Source organism: Phocoena phocoena, chromosome 2 (genome assembly GCF_963924675.1).
Source record: "Phocoena phocoena chromosome 2, mPhoPho1.1, whole genome shotgun sequence".
In the NCBI taxonomy this organism is placed as follows: domain Eukaryota; kingdom Metazoa; phylum Chordata; class Mammalia; order Artiodactyla; family Phocoenidae; genus Phocoena; species Phocoena phocoena.
The window spans coordinates 14803919-14819316 of NC_089220.1; the positions used below are offsets into that span (position 1 = coordinate 14803919).

The following is a 15398-nucleotide window of genomic DNA, read 5'->3' on the forward strand; positions in this document are numbered from 1 at the left end:
AAGTGTCTACCAGTATTACTGGCTCCTTCTAGGAGTAGATCTTTATATTAGGTTGTAGAGAAAAGTCATGATTCTGTATTTTTGTTTTTAAATATTCTTCTATACTCACTTCATTTTTCCTTCATCATCATTCATTCAAGAGGAAGACAAGTGGATTTTCATAACCTTAAAGGGACATGTATGGTTCATAACCTTAAAGGGACATGCTGGTTGACGTAATTATAACAAAATACTGAAGTCATAGTGGTTTAAATATTATAAAACACAGTTATCTCTTTCAAACATTCAGTAAGTAAATACTGTTTTCTTCAGAAAATGAACATGCAAGGATTATGGTCCTGAGGCTTAACATTTTATAACTAAGTCATTTTTTAATTTTATTTTTATTTTTGGCTGTGTTGGATCTTTGTTGGTACACGCGGGCTTTCTCTAGTTGCAGCGAGTGGAGGCTACTCTTCATTGTGGTGCTCAGGCTTCTCATTGTGGTAGCTTCTCTTGTTGCAGAGCATGGGCTCAAGGTGTGCGGGCTTCAGTAGTTGCAGCACGCAGGCTCTAGAGCGCAGGCTCAGTAGCTGTGGCGCACGGGCTTAGTTGCTCCGCGGCAGCGGCATGTGGGATCTTCCCGGACCAGGGCTTGAACCCGTGTCCCCTGCATTGGCAGGCAGATTCTTAACCATTGCACCCCCAGGGAAGCCCTAAGTAGTTATAGTTAATATAAACTATCCTATGAAAATTTTGCCAAATAATCCAATTTTATGGTAACTAGTTATAGAATAACCAAAGTATAAATATGCAACATGAATTAATGTCTGAATTCTTAATGTGTGTAAAGTCAGTATTTTCCAAATATTTGCCAGCCTTTGCACTTTTCTGTTTAATGACATATTGGAAAATTCCTGTTAAAAACTCATATTTGTGGCTTTAGCTTTTAACTATAATCAAACCTGAATTTTTTCCTCCACCCCCACCCCCCACTACTCTCTCGCAACCACTAATCTGTTCTCTGTATCAGTTCATGTACCTTTTGGCCATTTGTATGTCTTCTTTGAAAAAATGTCAATTCGGATATTTTGCTCATTTTTAAATCAATGTGGTTTTTTTGCTGTTGAGTTTTATGAGTTCTTTATTTATTTTGAATATTAGTCCCTTACCTGATACATAATTTGCAATTATTTTTCCAGTTCAGTAGGTTGCCTTTTCATTTTGTTGATCGTTTTCTTTCCTGTGCAGAAGCTTTATAGTTTGATGTAGTCCCACTTGTTTATTTTTGTTTTTGTTGTTCTTGCTTTTGCTGTCAGTCAAAAAATCATTGCCAAGATCTATGTCAAGGAGCTTAACACATAAGTTTTCCTCTAGGGGTTCTGTGGTTTCATATCTTATATTCAAGTCTTCAGTCCATATTGAGTTAATTTTTGTGTGTGGTATAAGATAGTGGTCCAGTTTCATTCTTTTGCATGTGGCTGTTCTAGTTTCCCAGCACAGTTTATTGAAGAAGCTCTCCTTTCCGCATTGTACATTCTTGACTTCTTTTGTAAGTTAATTGACTATGTGCACATGGGTTTATTTCTGGGCTCTCTATTCTGTTCCAGTGATCTGTGCATCTGTTTTTATGCCAGTATCATGCTGTTTTGATTACTATGGCTTTGTAATATAGTTTGAAATCAGGGAGTGTGACGCCTCCAATTTTGTTCTTCTTTCTCAATATTGCTTTGTCTACTCGGGGTATTTTGTAGTGCCATACAAATTGTAAGATTATTAGTTCTGTATCTGAAAAATGCCAGTGGAATTTTGATAGGGATTACATCGAATCTCTAGATTGCTTAGGGTAGTGTAGATGTTTTAGTAATCCATGAGCATGGATTGTCACACACCTGTTGATAGACATTATAAAGTTCCATAGGAATTGTGGGTTCAACTCTGTGCCTTCTAGGCCCTCAACCTCTTTCTCCTCCAATGTAGTGTGTTTCAAAATAAGAAATCATCATCATACATATTTTTTTGTATTGTATATGTCAAACCAAACTGTCAACCAGTTATTTTGTCTTCTACAGCAGAATTGCCTCACAGTCAATTAGTTATGTACCAAAAATGTTTGCGGCAAAATGTCTATGGCAAAGAAGCTTACAGCAGAAATACTTGATATGATTAGATATGATAGTGAGAAGAACCATTCCCACCTCCACCTCTTGATTTCCAGACCCATGTATTCTGCCCGTGAGGTAGACAGCACCATATAATGGTCTATGCTGTGAAGCATATACCACATCCTATAAGACAAAACTCTGGTGTTTCAGGATACTGTTTCCCAAAAGGTGCTATAAATTAGTTTTCAGTAAGCCATTCCATCATTCTGTTAGTAGCCCTCGGTGGGTGATGAGGGTATGTGATAAAATTAGTTAATTCCATGGGTATGAGCTGAATGCTGCACATCCTTCGCTCTGAAATGAGTTCCTTTATCAGAAACACGGAATTCAGTGATGGTGGATAAGGTATCCTGTGTGTCCACAGGTGGTGGTGCTAGCAGAAGCTCTGTGAATAGGGAAGGTGAATCCAGAGTTCATGTGTATTCCAGTGAGGATGACTCTTTGTCCTCTCCATAATGGAAGAGGTCCAATGTAATCAGCATGCCACCAGGCGTCTGGCTAGTTTCCCTGGGGAATGGTGCCATATCAGAGGTTCAGTTGGTCTCTACTGTTAGCAGGTTGGACACTCAGCAGTAGTGGCAGCAAGATCAGCCTCTATAAAGAAAAGTCCATGTTTTATTAACCCAAGCATAGACTCTGTCCTTGCCACCTTTGGCTCACTAAGCAAGTGCTAGCTGGCTAGGAAAAGAGGCTGCCTGATGTCCATAGAGCATATTATTTTGACCATCTGATTATCGAGAGCCTCCTCTGCAGTGGATGCCCTTATTGGGCTTTCCCTAGGCCACAAAAATCTTCACAGCCTATGCCCTTTCTGAGAGTTTTACACACAAATCTATTTTCTAGATTTCCTTGTCTCTGATCTTCCAATCCTGTTTCTTCCATCCCTGAGTGTTCATTCAAATAGTTAACAGTGGCTAATGAATCAGTGTAAATCTGTCTATCTAGTTGTCTCTCACTACAAAAGTGGTAAACCAGATGTACTGCTTGAAGGCTGCCCACTGGGAAGTTTTACTTTACGGCTGTCCTTCAGGGTCACCCCTGAGTGGGGCTATGATGCTTTAAGGCAGGTACCAACATATTGTGTTGGAACATCTGTAAGTCTGGCTCAGATTTTTTCTTCCTCAGTCAGCTGATCATAATGAACACCTATGAGGCCATAGGTGTAGATTGAGAGAGAGAAGAGGCCTTGCGCTATAGGATTTATTGCTGAAAGATTCTGAGCCACCTGTTGTTCATATAAATTACTTGTAACTTCTAGATCTCTCTAAGCCTGGTCTTTTCTATTGTGTCCAGTTGATGACAGATTGCTGTTGTGTATACCCAGTCAGTGGCTAGGTTGGTCATGTAACTTTCAGTTCATGAAAGAAAGCTCAGGACATACAGTCACCTGATATCCCATAGTTAGGCATTTACTTACTGTCTAATAAGACCTAGTAGCAACCCAGAAACTACTTCTCAAAAGGAAAATAGTTATCTGTAAAGGAGGGCATGGAATTTCTCCCAGTCCGAAGTATGCTTCTTTGGTAGCTTTCCAGAGGTTCCATACAGCATCCCTATTTACCATAGACACTTGGAGTATCATTGAATCTGCTTGATCATAAGACCAAAGTGGAAGATCAGCTTGCCTTCTCTTGTTCGGGTCCCCACTGGAAGCTTATAAATGGCTTGATAGATGGAGAGAGCAGCTCACTCAAATGTGGTATGTGTTGCTTTCCAAAAGGCCTACCAAGCATTCTGCTCCTTTTGTTCGTGGTAGGTGATGGAAGGTGTAGCAACTTGTCTTTCAGTTGGAGGGAATGTCTTGACATATTCCAGATCATTGGATCCACAGAAACTTCACTGAGGTGGCAGGGTTCCTGAATTTTTGTGGGAATTATCTGCCACTCTCTTGATTCACTTCTGTCTGACTAAGGCATCTAAAGTATTATGCTTGTCGCTTCCTGCTCCCCAGATCCATTCAGCATGATGTCATCAATGTAGTGGACCATTGAGATGTTTTATGGAATGTCAAGATGATCAGGATCTCTGTAGACTGTATTATGGCAAAGAACAGGAGAGTTGAAATAGCCCTGAGGCAAGGATTTGAAGGTGTCCACAGATTCAAGCCAGGTAAAAGCAAACTGCTTCTGGTGGTCTTTACAAATTGGTATGGAGATAAAAGCATTAACCAGGGCAATAGCTGCAGCGAAATGCTAGGGACTGTGTTAATTTGTTCTAGTAAAGATCTGGAAGAGTAGCTTCGATTGGAATCATAACCTGATTAAATTTATTATCCAGAGTTATTAGCTAAAATCCATCTTATTTCAGCACAGACCAAACAAGCAAAGATGATGTGATAGGTATTCTTACCCCTGCATATTTCACGTCCTTGGTAATGTCAGTGATTTTTGCAATTCTCAGGCTTATGGTTTTGTTTCTGGTTGTCTTAGTAGAGAGGAATTTCCAGGGGTTTGTACTTAGTTCTTCCTGTTGTAATGACCCTTACCCCATGGATCACAGAGCCAGCCGTAGAGCATTCTACAAGTTGCCAAGTATATCTATTCAAATTCAGGAATTGGGTGGGGTCCACAGACTACCTGGGTCCACTATGATTCAAAATTGGACTTAGATTCCATCTATCACATGATCACCATAAGGCCCCACTTTTACTGCTTGTACAACAGCAGCTTTTAGTGTTCTTAAGAACTGGTGTCAGTTCAGAGCCCATGTCCAGTAATTCCTGGAAGTTTGGATCTTTCCTTTCCTTCAGTTCACAGTCATTCTACTAAGCGGCCACAGATCCTTGGAGAAAGATTTATGTTATACACTTGTGACAGTGCTACAGGGTTCTTCCTCATTGGAACTTGGCCCTCCTTCAATCAGGGGGCTCTGAGTATATGAATTGGCTTAGGTCTGAAAACTGGTTGAGAAACTGTGACTCTCCATTGTGGTGATTTAAGTCAGGTGTTATAGCCACCAGGTCTGGAGTTTTTCCTACTTATAGATCAAACACTAATCTAGTAAGTTACTTATTTTGTTCCTGGAGACACCATGATTAATTAGCCACCAACAGAAATCTCCACAGGCCAGCACATTCTGATTATTAGTACATCCCTGCTGCCCTTTTTGATAAAATAATCTACCTTATTTTTGTTGGTTAAGTGCTGCTGCTTGACCTCTGCTTCTCCAGGATTATCTTTTGATTCAGGGAGCCCATACTAATGGTGACATTTCCCATTCCTGACCTTTATGGGAGGACAGTCACAGAGCTTTTCAGTGATGCAGATGCTGCCCTTAATTAATGTATTTCTCGATGCTTTCATGAAGGGACTATTTTCTAGACTTTTTCAAGGGATGTAATTGATGGGAGGGTATGCAGTTTGCATGTGAAAAATCTCCTCCAACATTCTTACCTCCCTAGGGTTTTGGATTTCTTCCTGTATATCAGAGGTCAGCCCATACATCAACTCCAGCCCACCTCCTGATTTTATAAATCAGGTTTTATCAGAACACAGCCATGCTCATTCTTTCATGTGTTGTCTAGGTCTGCTGTTGCACTACAGTAGCAGAGTTGTGTAGTCTGCAAAGCTGAAAATACTCTCTGGTCCTTTAAGAAGTTTGCCAACCTCTGCCTTAGGGCATGCTGAGATTTGATCCGAGTTAGGAGTCTAGTGACAGCAAAGGAATGATTGTGATGGTTCTTCAGAAGGTTAAGCATCCTCTGCTAGGCGTCTGTTTCAGAAAGTGTGTCTTCTCAGACACTGGAGAGGAAGCTATTTGCATTGGCCAGCGAAACTCCAAATAACTCAGAAGTTCAAGATTCTCAGTTTTGTCTGAGTCCAGCCAGATGCTCCCACTCCACAGTTAAGGGTTCTCTTCCCAATCAGCGGCCTAACTTTCACACAAGAAAACTTGGTGAGTTTGTGAATTCAGTTGACATTGTAAATATTCAGCAATATCAGCCCTGTCAGAAATTCTTCTAGGTTTGTCTTGGAAGTTCTCTACTCAGACCATGACTCGTGCTGAGAGTTTAAAGAACCTGCACTTGTTACTTCTTTCTGTAAATGCTCTGTGTATTCAGTGTAATCTTTTGTACAAACACAGAACTTGTGGTCACCATTATTGTTGTAATGGTCAAGGGCAGCAGCCGCTTGGACTCCCAGGGCACTCAGCTTCAGTGGATACTTCACAATCAACCACAGGAGATAGCTTCGTTAATTGTTATGCCAGTGCATACCTTGGATTGCTAGCATCCATTTCCCATTGGCAAGGGCTCAGCACTATGCTCAAGCCCAAAGAAAGGCATGACTAAACCAGTTCTGCAAACCCCATCTTTAATGGTCTGTCTCCTGTGACCACTTCAGTACCAGTTCTGTATCAATCAGAGACAGAAACCACCCCAGTAATTTGAACAGGGAAAATTTAATATGGAGTGTTAGCTAATGAACGGTGATTTAACTACTAAAAGGTGTGAAAGAGGATTCTAAGGGGTATAGAAGTAGCAGATGCAGAAAGCAGCTACCACCCATAGGGCTAGTGGATGGTGATCAAGGAATGAACTTACAGGGTGGACCCTCCCCTCTTCCCCCAGGCTGAGATTCAGATCTCTTTGGAGAGGGCGTAGGTGCCTCAGGAACATACAACCTGCCAGTGGAAAAGAAACTTGCCGGAGGGCTGATCTAGGAGATCTGCTATGATGGCAGAGAAACCCCCCTATTCCCCCAGTTCCTGTCCGTTAATTGATCCACTGGTTACAGCACAGCAGAAGGAATAAAAGTTCCTTCCTTCTTCTTTGGCCTTGCAGGAACCCTCCAGCACCCTCTACTGGCCAAAACCAAGTCAACTGGCAATGGAAAAATGTCCATAGGGTCCTGCTCCAGTAATCATGTAGCAGGATCAAGGAGGGTGGATTTGGAGCTGAGAGGCAATAAATTAATATCAGGCCTTCTCCAGTTTCATGGCTATAACTGCTATCTGTGTGCTACTACCTCCCTTATGTATATCTCTAGCCTGTATATATCTTTTCCCTTGAACTCCAGAGAAGTATTAATGTATCAAACTGGCTTCTTGATGTCTTCATTTGAATTTCTCACAGGCATTCATAACAGGTACAAAACCAGACACTTGTACCTCCCCTAGTTTTTCCCATCTCAGCAAATGACATCATCAATCAAACGAAAAAATAGCCTCTACTTTTCTCTTTTTCCTACTTTACTCCCAGTTGGTCAAGGTCCTGCCATCTCTTTCTTCAAAATATATACAAATCCTACCATTTCTCACTACCTCCACTGCTGCTACCCTGCTTCAGGTCACCATCATCTCTTGACTCTTAAGTATCAGAAATCACATCCTAGATTTCTAATGTATGCTTGATAATTACATGACTGCTTATTCTCAGTTCATTCTATAACTTTTCATTCTATAACAGGTGTACCCTATCCCTCCCACTCCAAACTTTATGCCAGACTTCAAAAGCCTTAGGGCTTTGAATATGCCTGCTACATCCCTTGCCGTCAAGTTAAGCCCATTTTTTGTGTTTGCCAATACAGCATTCACCCTTATTTTTTTTAAATTAATAGTATTAACATCACTATTTCTTCACGTATATTTTTGAAACATGTATAGATCTTCTGAGCTTAAACTGATAATTGCCTGTTGTCAGATTTTTTTTAAATTTGAAAACATTTTTATAAAGATGACCTTATTTTAAATTTCTGTTTTGGGGCTTCCCTGGTGGCGCAGTGGTTGAGAGTCTGCCTGCCAATGCAGGGGACACGGGTTCAAGCCCTGGTCTGGGAAGATCCCACATGCCACGGAGCAGCTGGGCCCGTGAGCTACAAATACTGAGCTCTGCGCGTCTGGAGCCTGTGCTCCGCAGCAAGAGAGGCCGCGACAGTGAGAGGCCCGCGCACCGCGATGAAGAGTGGCCCCCGCTTGCCACAACTAGAGAAAGCCCTCGCACAGAAACGAAGACCCAACACAGCCAAAAATAAATAAATGAATAAATAAATTTAAAAAAAAAAAAAAAAAAAAAAAAAATTTCTGTTTTGTTGGATAGAAACTACTAAGGTAGCAAACTCCCCAAACAACAACATTTCCACATATATCATTGACTTTTTATGTTAGTCATCTCTCATTCTTTTCATCAGCTTAATTCCTTTTAAGGTAAATATCAGTACTCACTTTTGTTACATTCAGAAAAGGAAATGGTTTGTATTAACTCATGCTTGGAATGCCATACCATTGATCTCAATAGAAAGCTTTATTATCTGCATCTTTATTTCTTTCTAATATTGATTAGAAACCATAATAAATATAGGAATCCTCTTTGAAATTAAAGTTTCCTTAAGCATATACTTTTTTTTTAATAAAAGAAAATTACCTGATACATGCTCTCTTTCTCTTTTAGGTGGGAGATGTTGCTGTTTTTCTCCTGATGGTAAAGCTTTAGCTGTAGGTCTCAATGATGGAAGTTTCTTAATGGCAAATGCAGATACTCTGGAGGATCTTGTATCTTTTCACCACAGAAAAGACATTATTTCAGATATTCGATTTTCACCAGGTAAGATTTCATTGAAATCATACTTGATTATTAACTTGAGTATGGCAATGAATGTATCAATGTTTGATTTTTATTAACTGTTATTTTATCTCAGAATTCTAGTTTTTTACTAGAAGAGGCAGTATAATGAGAGGTAAAAGCCCTATATTAGATCAGTGGCAAAATATCTGGCTTAGTGCCAATTCTTTCCCTAAATTTTCTGTGTGACTTGGGCCAAGGCATTTCTTTGAGCTTCATTTTCCTCATTTATAATATAAGACAGATTGGATAACTATTTTCATTATATTCTTAATGCTTTTGGAATTACATGAATTTTGCTTCTTCAATTTCCATATATTCATTACCAATGCAAAACCTACTATAATACAGGATTACTAATGTTAAGGCAAAATTTACTTATGTTGGCTTAAGTAAGTTGGCGGTTACATGCAAAGAATATGAAAATTACTTTGTATATAATTTTTGATATTTTCTTTCCACTGAACTACCTCACTACATTAAAATTTTATTTCATTGTGTTAATTATAATATACATGAAAATGTTACCACTTGTCGTTTGACTCATATGTCTTGTTATAACTTAGGAAACACCTAAGAGTTCCTCCAAAAAAAAATTAAGAAAATTGACTCTAGTTGTAGAGTGTAAAAAATATTTCTAAGGGTAGAAAATTTCAAGCAAATATGTTTCTATTACAGGTTCTGGGAAATATCTTGCTGTAGCATCACATGATAGCTTTATAGATATATACAACGTAATGAGTAGTAAACGAGTAGGAACATGCAAAGGCGCTACCAGTTACATAACCCATATTGATTGGGATGTTAGAGGTAAGACTCTAAATAACTTACTATTTGATAAAAGTTTCATTTGACTTAGTATAGCTATTTTGGAGAAACAAGTAATTCAACAGATGAGTTTAAAAGCATTGTGAAAAACAAACGTTATTCTCAAAATGATTTCCACTACTTTATTTCACACCTAAAGATGAATGCTGTGAGTTTGGACTTTTCAATACTTCTAATGTAATTCAGATGATAGTACAGTAAGTGATAAATTCTTTAATTTGTAAAGTAATTTAAATATTATACAAATTTTTTTTAGTCATTTGTCCTGGTTTTGTCAGATAAGCTTGATATAAATAGTAACTGAAATTTTGGAAAATAGTTATGTTAATGAGGATTTTTTTTTTTTAATAACAGTATTTGCCCCCGCTTTTTTTTTGGCCTTGCCCCACGGCTTGTGGGATCTCAATTCCCCAACCAGGGATTGAACCCAGGCCACAGCAGTGAAAGCCTGGAATCCTAACCACTAGACCACCAGGGAACTCCCAGTTTTAATGTAATTTTCCCAGCATTCAATAAAATACATTCCCTAAAATTGTCATAGTTGTATAACATACAGAATTTAATGAGTATCTCTTTTTAGCAGAATGCGTGGCATATGGCAATGTTTAATAATTTAGATAAATGCTAAATATTTTAAATGCTCCATTTTAGGAATTTTTGTTTCAGATAGTCACCTATATAAATCTCGTGTTGTAAATTAAAGTTTTTCCAAATGTAGTTTAACAAAATACTCTTTAAAAAAAGGTTTCAAATTTTATTTCTAGGATTTTTACAAGTAGGAATATGCAAAAGCACTTCCAATTACATAACCCATATTGATTGGGATGTATAACAACAGAAATAGTTCACATATACACACACACAAATTAAGCCATTTATGAGTTTAATTACGTTATTATATATATGGTTGACTGCAGAGGGTTTAAGCTTAATTTTTCCCATAAAAGTTAAATATCATACTAACTGTATATGTATTTATATTTTATATATGTGTATATTTTTAAATTTTTTTTTAAGGGAAGCTTTTACAGGTCAACACTGGTGCTAAAGAACAGTTATTCTTTGAAGCTCCCAGAGGGAAAAAACAAACCATCCCCAGTGGAGAGGTAGGAAGATAGTAGTGCTTGTAATGTTGATATGACAGAAAGTGGTTAGAAAGCTGATGCCTATCTGGGTAAAGGAAGAGATTCTATATTAAGAAAAGAAATAAATTGCTTGCTTGTATGTCTAGCTCTTCTCTAATTACTTTCCTCAAAGGATAAGAAGCATGCAATAGCATGTAAAAGACATGCCATCTAAGATTGGAGTACTGCATGTCTGTCAAATCTTTTGGAACCCATGTGCCTAAGATGCTTATTGGCAAATTCCTGTTTGAGGGGAAAAAAAAAGAAAAAAATGTGTTTGGTTTTGTGGCTGACATATTAGCAAAATTTTTTGACATGACCAAGGAAGAGAAGCTAAACAAATACAACGTGAAAGTAGCTTAATAAGGAGAGGGACTGTAAGTAAAATTCTTGATTTCCAGTAATGATTAATTGAAAAATATGCTTATAAACTGTTAGTAGAAGTTTAGACATGAAGTGTAAGAATAAATTTCTTGATTATTCTAAAAGCAGAAAAAGTCTTATATATTATCACTGTACGTTCCGCATCTAGAATACACAGTGGATATATAATAAATACATCTTGAATAATGTTATGTTAAAATGTTTCTGTAGGAACTGGTGGACTTGGGAAGCTACAAAACCAAGACAGCTACTAATTTGTTTAACTGTTTTTATTAAAATTTTAATTTTATTTGTGACATATATTAATTACAAAGAAAAATATTCAGATTTTTTTGTTGTTAATTTTTTAGGGTTAAATGTTATAACCTTAGAGCATTTTTTTTTCTTTTTTAGGTAGAAAAAATTGGTTGGGCATCATGGACAAGTGTGCTTGGTTTATGTTGTGAGGGAATTTGGCCAGTAATTGGAGAAGTCACAGATGTAACTGCCTCTTGCCTCACCAGTGACAAAACAGTCCTAGCTACTGGGGATGATTTGGGATTTGTGAAGTTATTTAGATATCCTGCTAAAGTATGTGTTTTTCTTTAATTCTAATGATCATAATCATAAAAATGGTTAAAGTAATGCCCTTTCATAGCATTTCTTTTTGTAATATGAATATTACACATGGAATATGTAATGTAATATGAAAGGTTCAGAATTACGTTTCCTATTCTTGACATCATATTTATAGCTTTTATCTATAGATAAAAACTATTATCTATAGATAATAGTAGTATTATAATTTATGAAGTAGTATTATAATTTATGATCCTATGCCTTAAGTTATATTGTACAGTTTCTCAGTATTGAGGAGTATCCATAGCCCTTTTAGAAGAAACATTCTTTTAGCCCTAATATTAAAGAATTTTAGTATTCTTTTGATTAAATATATACCATTAACAGGAAATATAAACTTGTGATATTTATTTATTTATTTATTTTTTTATAAATTTATCTATTTATTTATTTATTTATTTTTGGCTGTGTTGGGTCTTCGTTTCTGTGCGAGGGCTTTCTCTAGTTGCGGAGAGCGGGGGCCACTCTTCATCGCGGTGCGCGGGCCTCTCACTGTCGCGGCCTTCTCTTGTTGCAGAGCACAGGCTCCAGTCGCGCAGGCTCAGTAGCTGTGGCGCACGGGCTTAGTTGCTCCGCGGCATGTGGGATCTTCCCAGACCAGGGCTCGAACACGTGTCCCCTGCATTGGCAGGCAGACTCTCAACCACTGCGCCACCAGGGAAGTCCCAACTTGTGATATTTACAACTTTAACATTTAAAATGTTCTAACCAATTAAATACAAAATACTATAAATGACACTACCTATAAAGTCAAAATAACTTTGGTTTAATGTGAATGAGTGATGTTATTTTCCTAAAACCAAACTGTAGAGATTCTTTGGAATGTGCATGCCCATGCTACTGTGTGCTGTGTGATGGCTAAATTCCTTTATTGCTTTCCTTTATTCAAACCACTGGGAAACATTAGGCTTTCACTTAGCACAAAAATAAAATTCATATATCAAGTATAGATGCATTTATTTCTTAATTGTCACAAATTCAAATATATGTTGTAATCTAGTACCAACATGAACATAAATATAAATTTGAAATATGGCACTGAAATCATGATATTCAGTGCATGGTGGTCTCAATTAACTGCTCATATGAATATTTTTAGATCAGCATCGAAATGAAAACACAAGTTTAAAAATTCCTGTAGAGAACTCAGGCACCCAAGAAAACATTTCACAAATCCTTGTTTTAGATACACTTAAGTAGTAGTACCTTCTGTATAAGAATGTGTTCCAGTAGAACATTTATTAGTCAAAAACGTCATTCTCAATATTCTAGATGGTATAGGAACCTTAGAAATACGTTCTAGGATATTGGTCTGCAGATTCCTTCTTCATCTTACTGTAGCAAGAACCACAAAATGTTAGGGAAGCTACCTTCTTACAGTGTTTTGATGACAGATTCACCTTCTATTTCAGCTAATTTTTATTAAGAGTCTTCATTTCCAAACAATTCACTGATTTAGCTATTACTGTGTTTTGTATATTTAAGACATTTCTTATTTTAACACCCTTGAAAAGATGTCCATCTAAAACCTGCTTATGATATGTTGATCTGAAATTTACTTATGAAATTTGGTAATGCTAGTGCTTAGATTTAAAAGTTGCCAGTATCTACAACTTGGATTTTTCTTCATATTTACAAGAAAAATACATTCCTATGTGAAACATCTGCTTATAAACAAAAACACTAATGAACTACGATGAAAGATATTTACTTGGGTATATACCGAAATGTTTGCTAATTACTTTTTGTTAATATGGCCGTGCTCTATGTACATAGGCATTTATATACTGATTTTCCCAGTTATTGTGTCTATTTCCAACAATATGTCTGCTTAGCCATTGTTCTAACAGATATGTACTATTCCAAAGATATCCACCGTAATTAACTATTGCTCTATTGAATATTTAAGGCATTTAAAATGTTTCACTGCTATAAGTAAATACTGTGGCAACTATTTTTTGCACAGAAAATGTCTTAGCATAGATCTCTTAAAGAGGGATTGGTGAGACAAAGGTCAGCATTTTCATCCTTTTCAATGTAGAATGCCAAGTTGATTTCCAAAAAAGTTATGCCCATAGTACTAGCAATGTGCAAAACGACTAGTTTTATCCTGTCCTCGTCAGGTTTGGGAATTGTTATTTTTTATTTTAGTGAGTTTCAGTATTTTCTTGTTTTTTTTTACAAGGTGCCTTGTAATGATTAATTTTCAATCACAGATTAAGAAATAAATTCAAAATTATAACAATGTTTTCAAGTAATAAAATTTCTCAGAAAGATTTTTTGAATTTTTTTTTTTACCTTTAGGGAAAATTTGGAAAGTTTAAGAGGTATGTGGCCCATAGTACACATGTCACAAATGTGCGCTGGACTTTTGATGACAGCATGTTGGTTACCTTAGGAGGTACAGATATGTCTTTAATGGTTTGGACAAATGAAATGGAGGGATATCGAGAAAAAAGGCCTTGTGATAGTGAAGAATCTGATATAGATTCTGAAGAAGATGGGGGTATGTCGTTTTAAAATATTTTAGTTTAACAAAAACATAGAAAAAATTTAGCACAACTGATTTAAACTGTGGAAGTTAAATAAGTAATAATAATGCTTGAATAATTGTGGTTTTAGTCCTTTCGGTCTATTTAACAACAGAATTTGTTTTGTGAATCAAAAACAACAGGCTGTCATATACTAATAACTTAGATATTCTTCATTTACCAATGAATGATAATCATACTTTAAATTAGTACTGTTAAAATAAATTTATAGCATTGAGCCTCATACTTTAAAATAATTTTGGTTTTTTCCTAATATACCAGTAATACCAGCTCATTACAGAAAAATTAGAAAGTGTGTTTTGCAATAAAAAATAAACACAGCATCCATAATTTGACCACTTGGAGGTAATCTCTGTTTAACATTTGGGGTGTACCCGTAGGGGTATGTGTATTTATATACATTATATTTTTTTAACAAAAATGATATCATATTGAGTTTATTTTTTGTAGCTTGCTGTTATCACTTAGCAATACTTTGAGAACTTTATCATTAAATATTCTTCTACATCATTTTTACTGGCTGTATATTATTGCATAATTTGATTATAACACAGTGTATTAAACTTATTTCATATTGTTGAACATCCTTGTATCCAATTTTTAAGATCATAAGTGAGCTCCTCAGTTATAACATAGAGAATAATTCTTATATTTTGATGTTAGGCTATGACAGTGATGTCACAAGGGAGAATGAAATCAGTTACACCATCAGAGCCTTATCAACAAATATTCGCCCAGTGTTTGGAATCAAGCCTCATTTGCAACAAAAAGAACCCTCAGTTGATGAGAGGTAACAATCAAGTTTAAAACTAGAAAGATACTGGTATTAAAACTTGAATTGATTGTTTAACTGAATGAATTTTTGCAAAAACTCAGTAACAGTGGTACTCTTGCATTTTACAGTTCCCAGCACCTCTTAGAAAGCATGTTTGTCCTTAAATACTTTTTGGTAATGACACTGTCTTTTGCAAGTAGCTTAGGGAATGATGCTACATATAAAGTCTATATGATTAAAGGAATCTTATTTGCTAACTTTTATAAATATATGTGATAGGGTTTCAAGAAGTAATACAAATTGAATCCAATACCTATTATGTTTTAGGAAGCACATGAGCAGAGAGATGATTAAATTTTTAAAAGGCCTTTTTATCCGTGTGCCTTTTTGATCAAGGATAGAAAGTCATTATTT

At 36.5% G+C, this 15398-nt stretch overlaps 1 protein-coding gene across 3 annotated transcripts in view; it reads left to right on the forward strand.

The window, feature by feature from the left end:
• Positions 1-15398, forward strand: part of EML5 (EMAP like 5) — a 165277-nt gene that overhangs the window by 106800 nt on the left and 43079 nt on the right. For all 3 annotated transcript variants that reach the window (XM_065872785.1, XM_065872786.1, XM_065872787.1), the window contains exons 22-27: positions 8533-8685; positions 9382-9513; positions 10549-10637; positions 11433-11609; positions 13962-14163; positions 14873-14999. In XM_065872785.1, coding sequence (XP_065728857.1) covers positions 8533-8685; positions 9382-9513; positions 10549-10637; positions 11433-11609; positions 13962-14163; positions 14873-14999 — 880 coding nt within the window. The remainder of the gene's footprint in view (positions 1-8532; positions 8686-9381; positions 9514-10548; positions 10638-11432; positions 11610-13961; positions 14164-14872; positions 15000-15398) is intronic.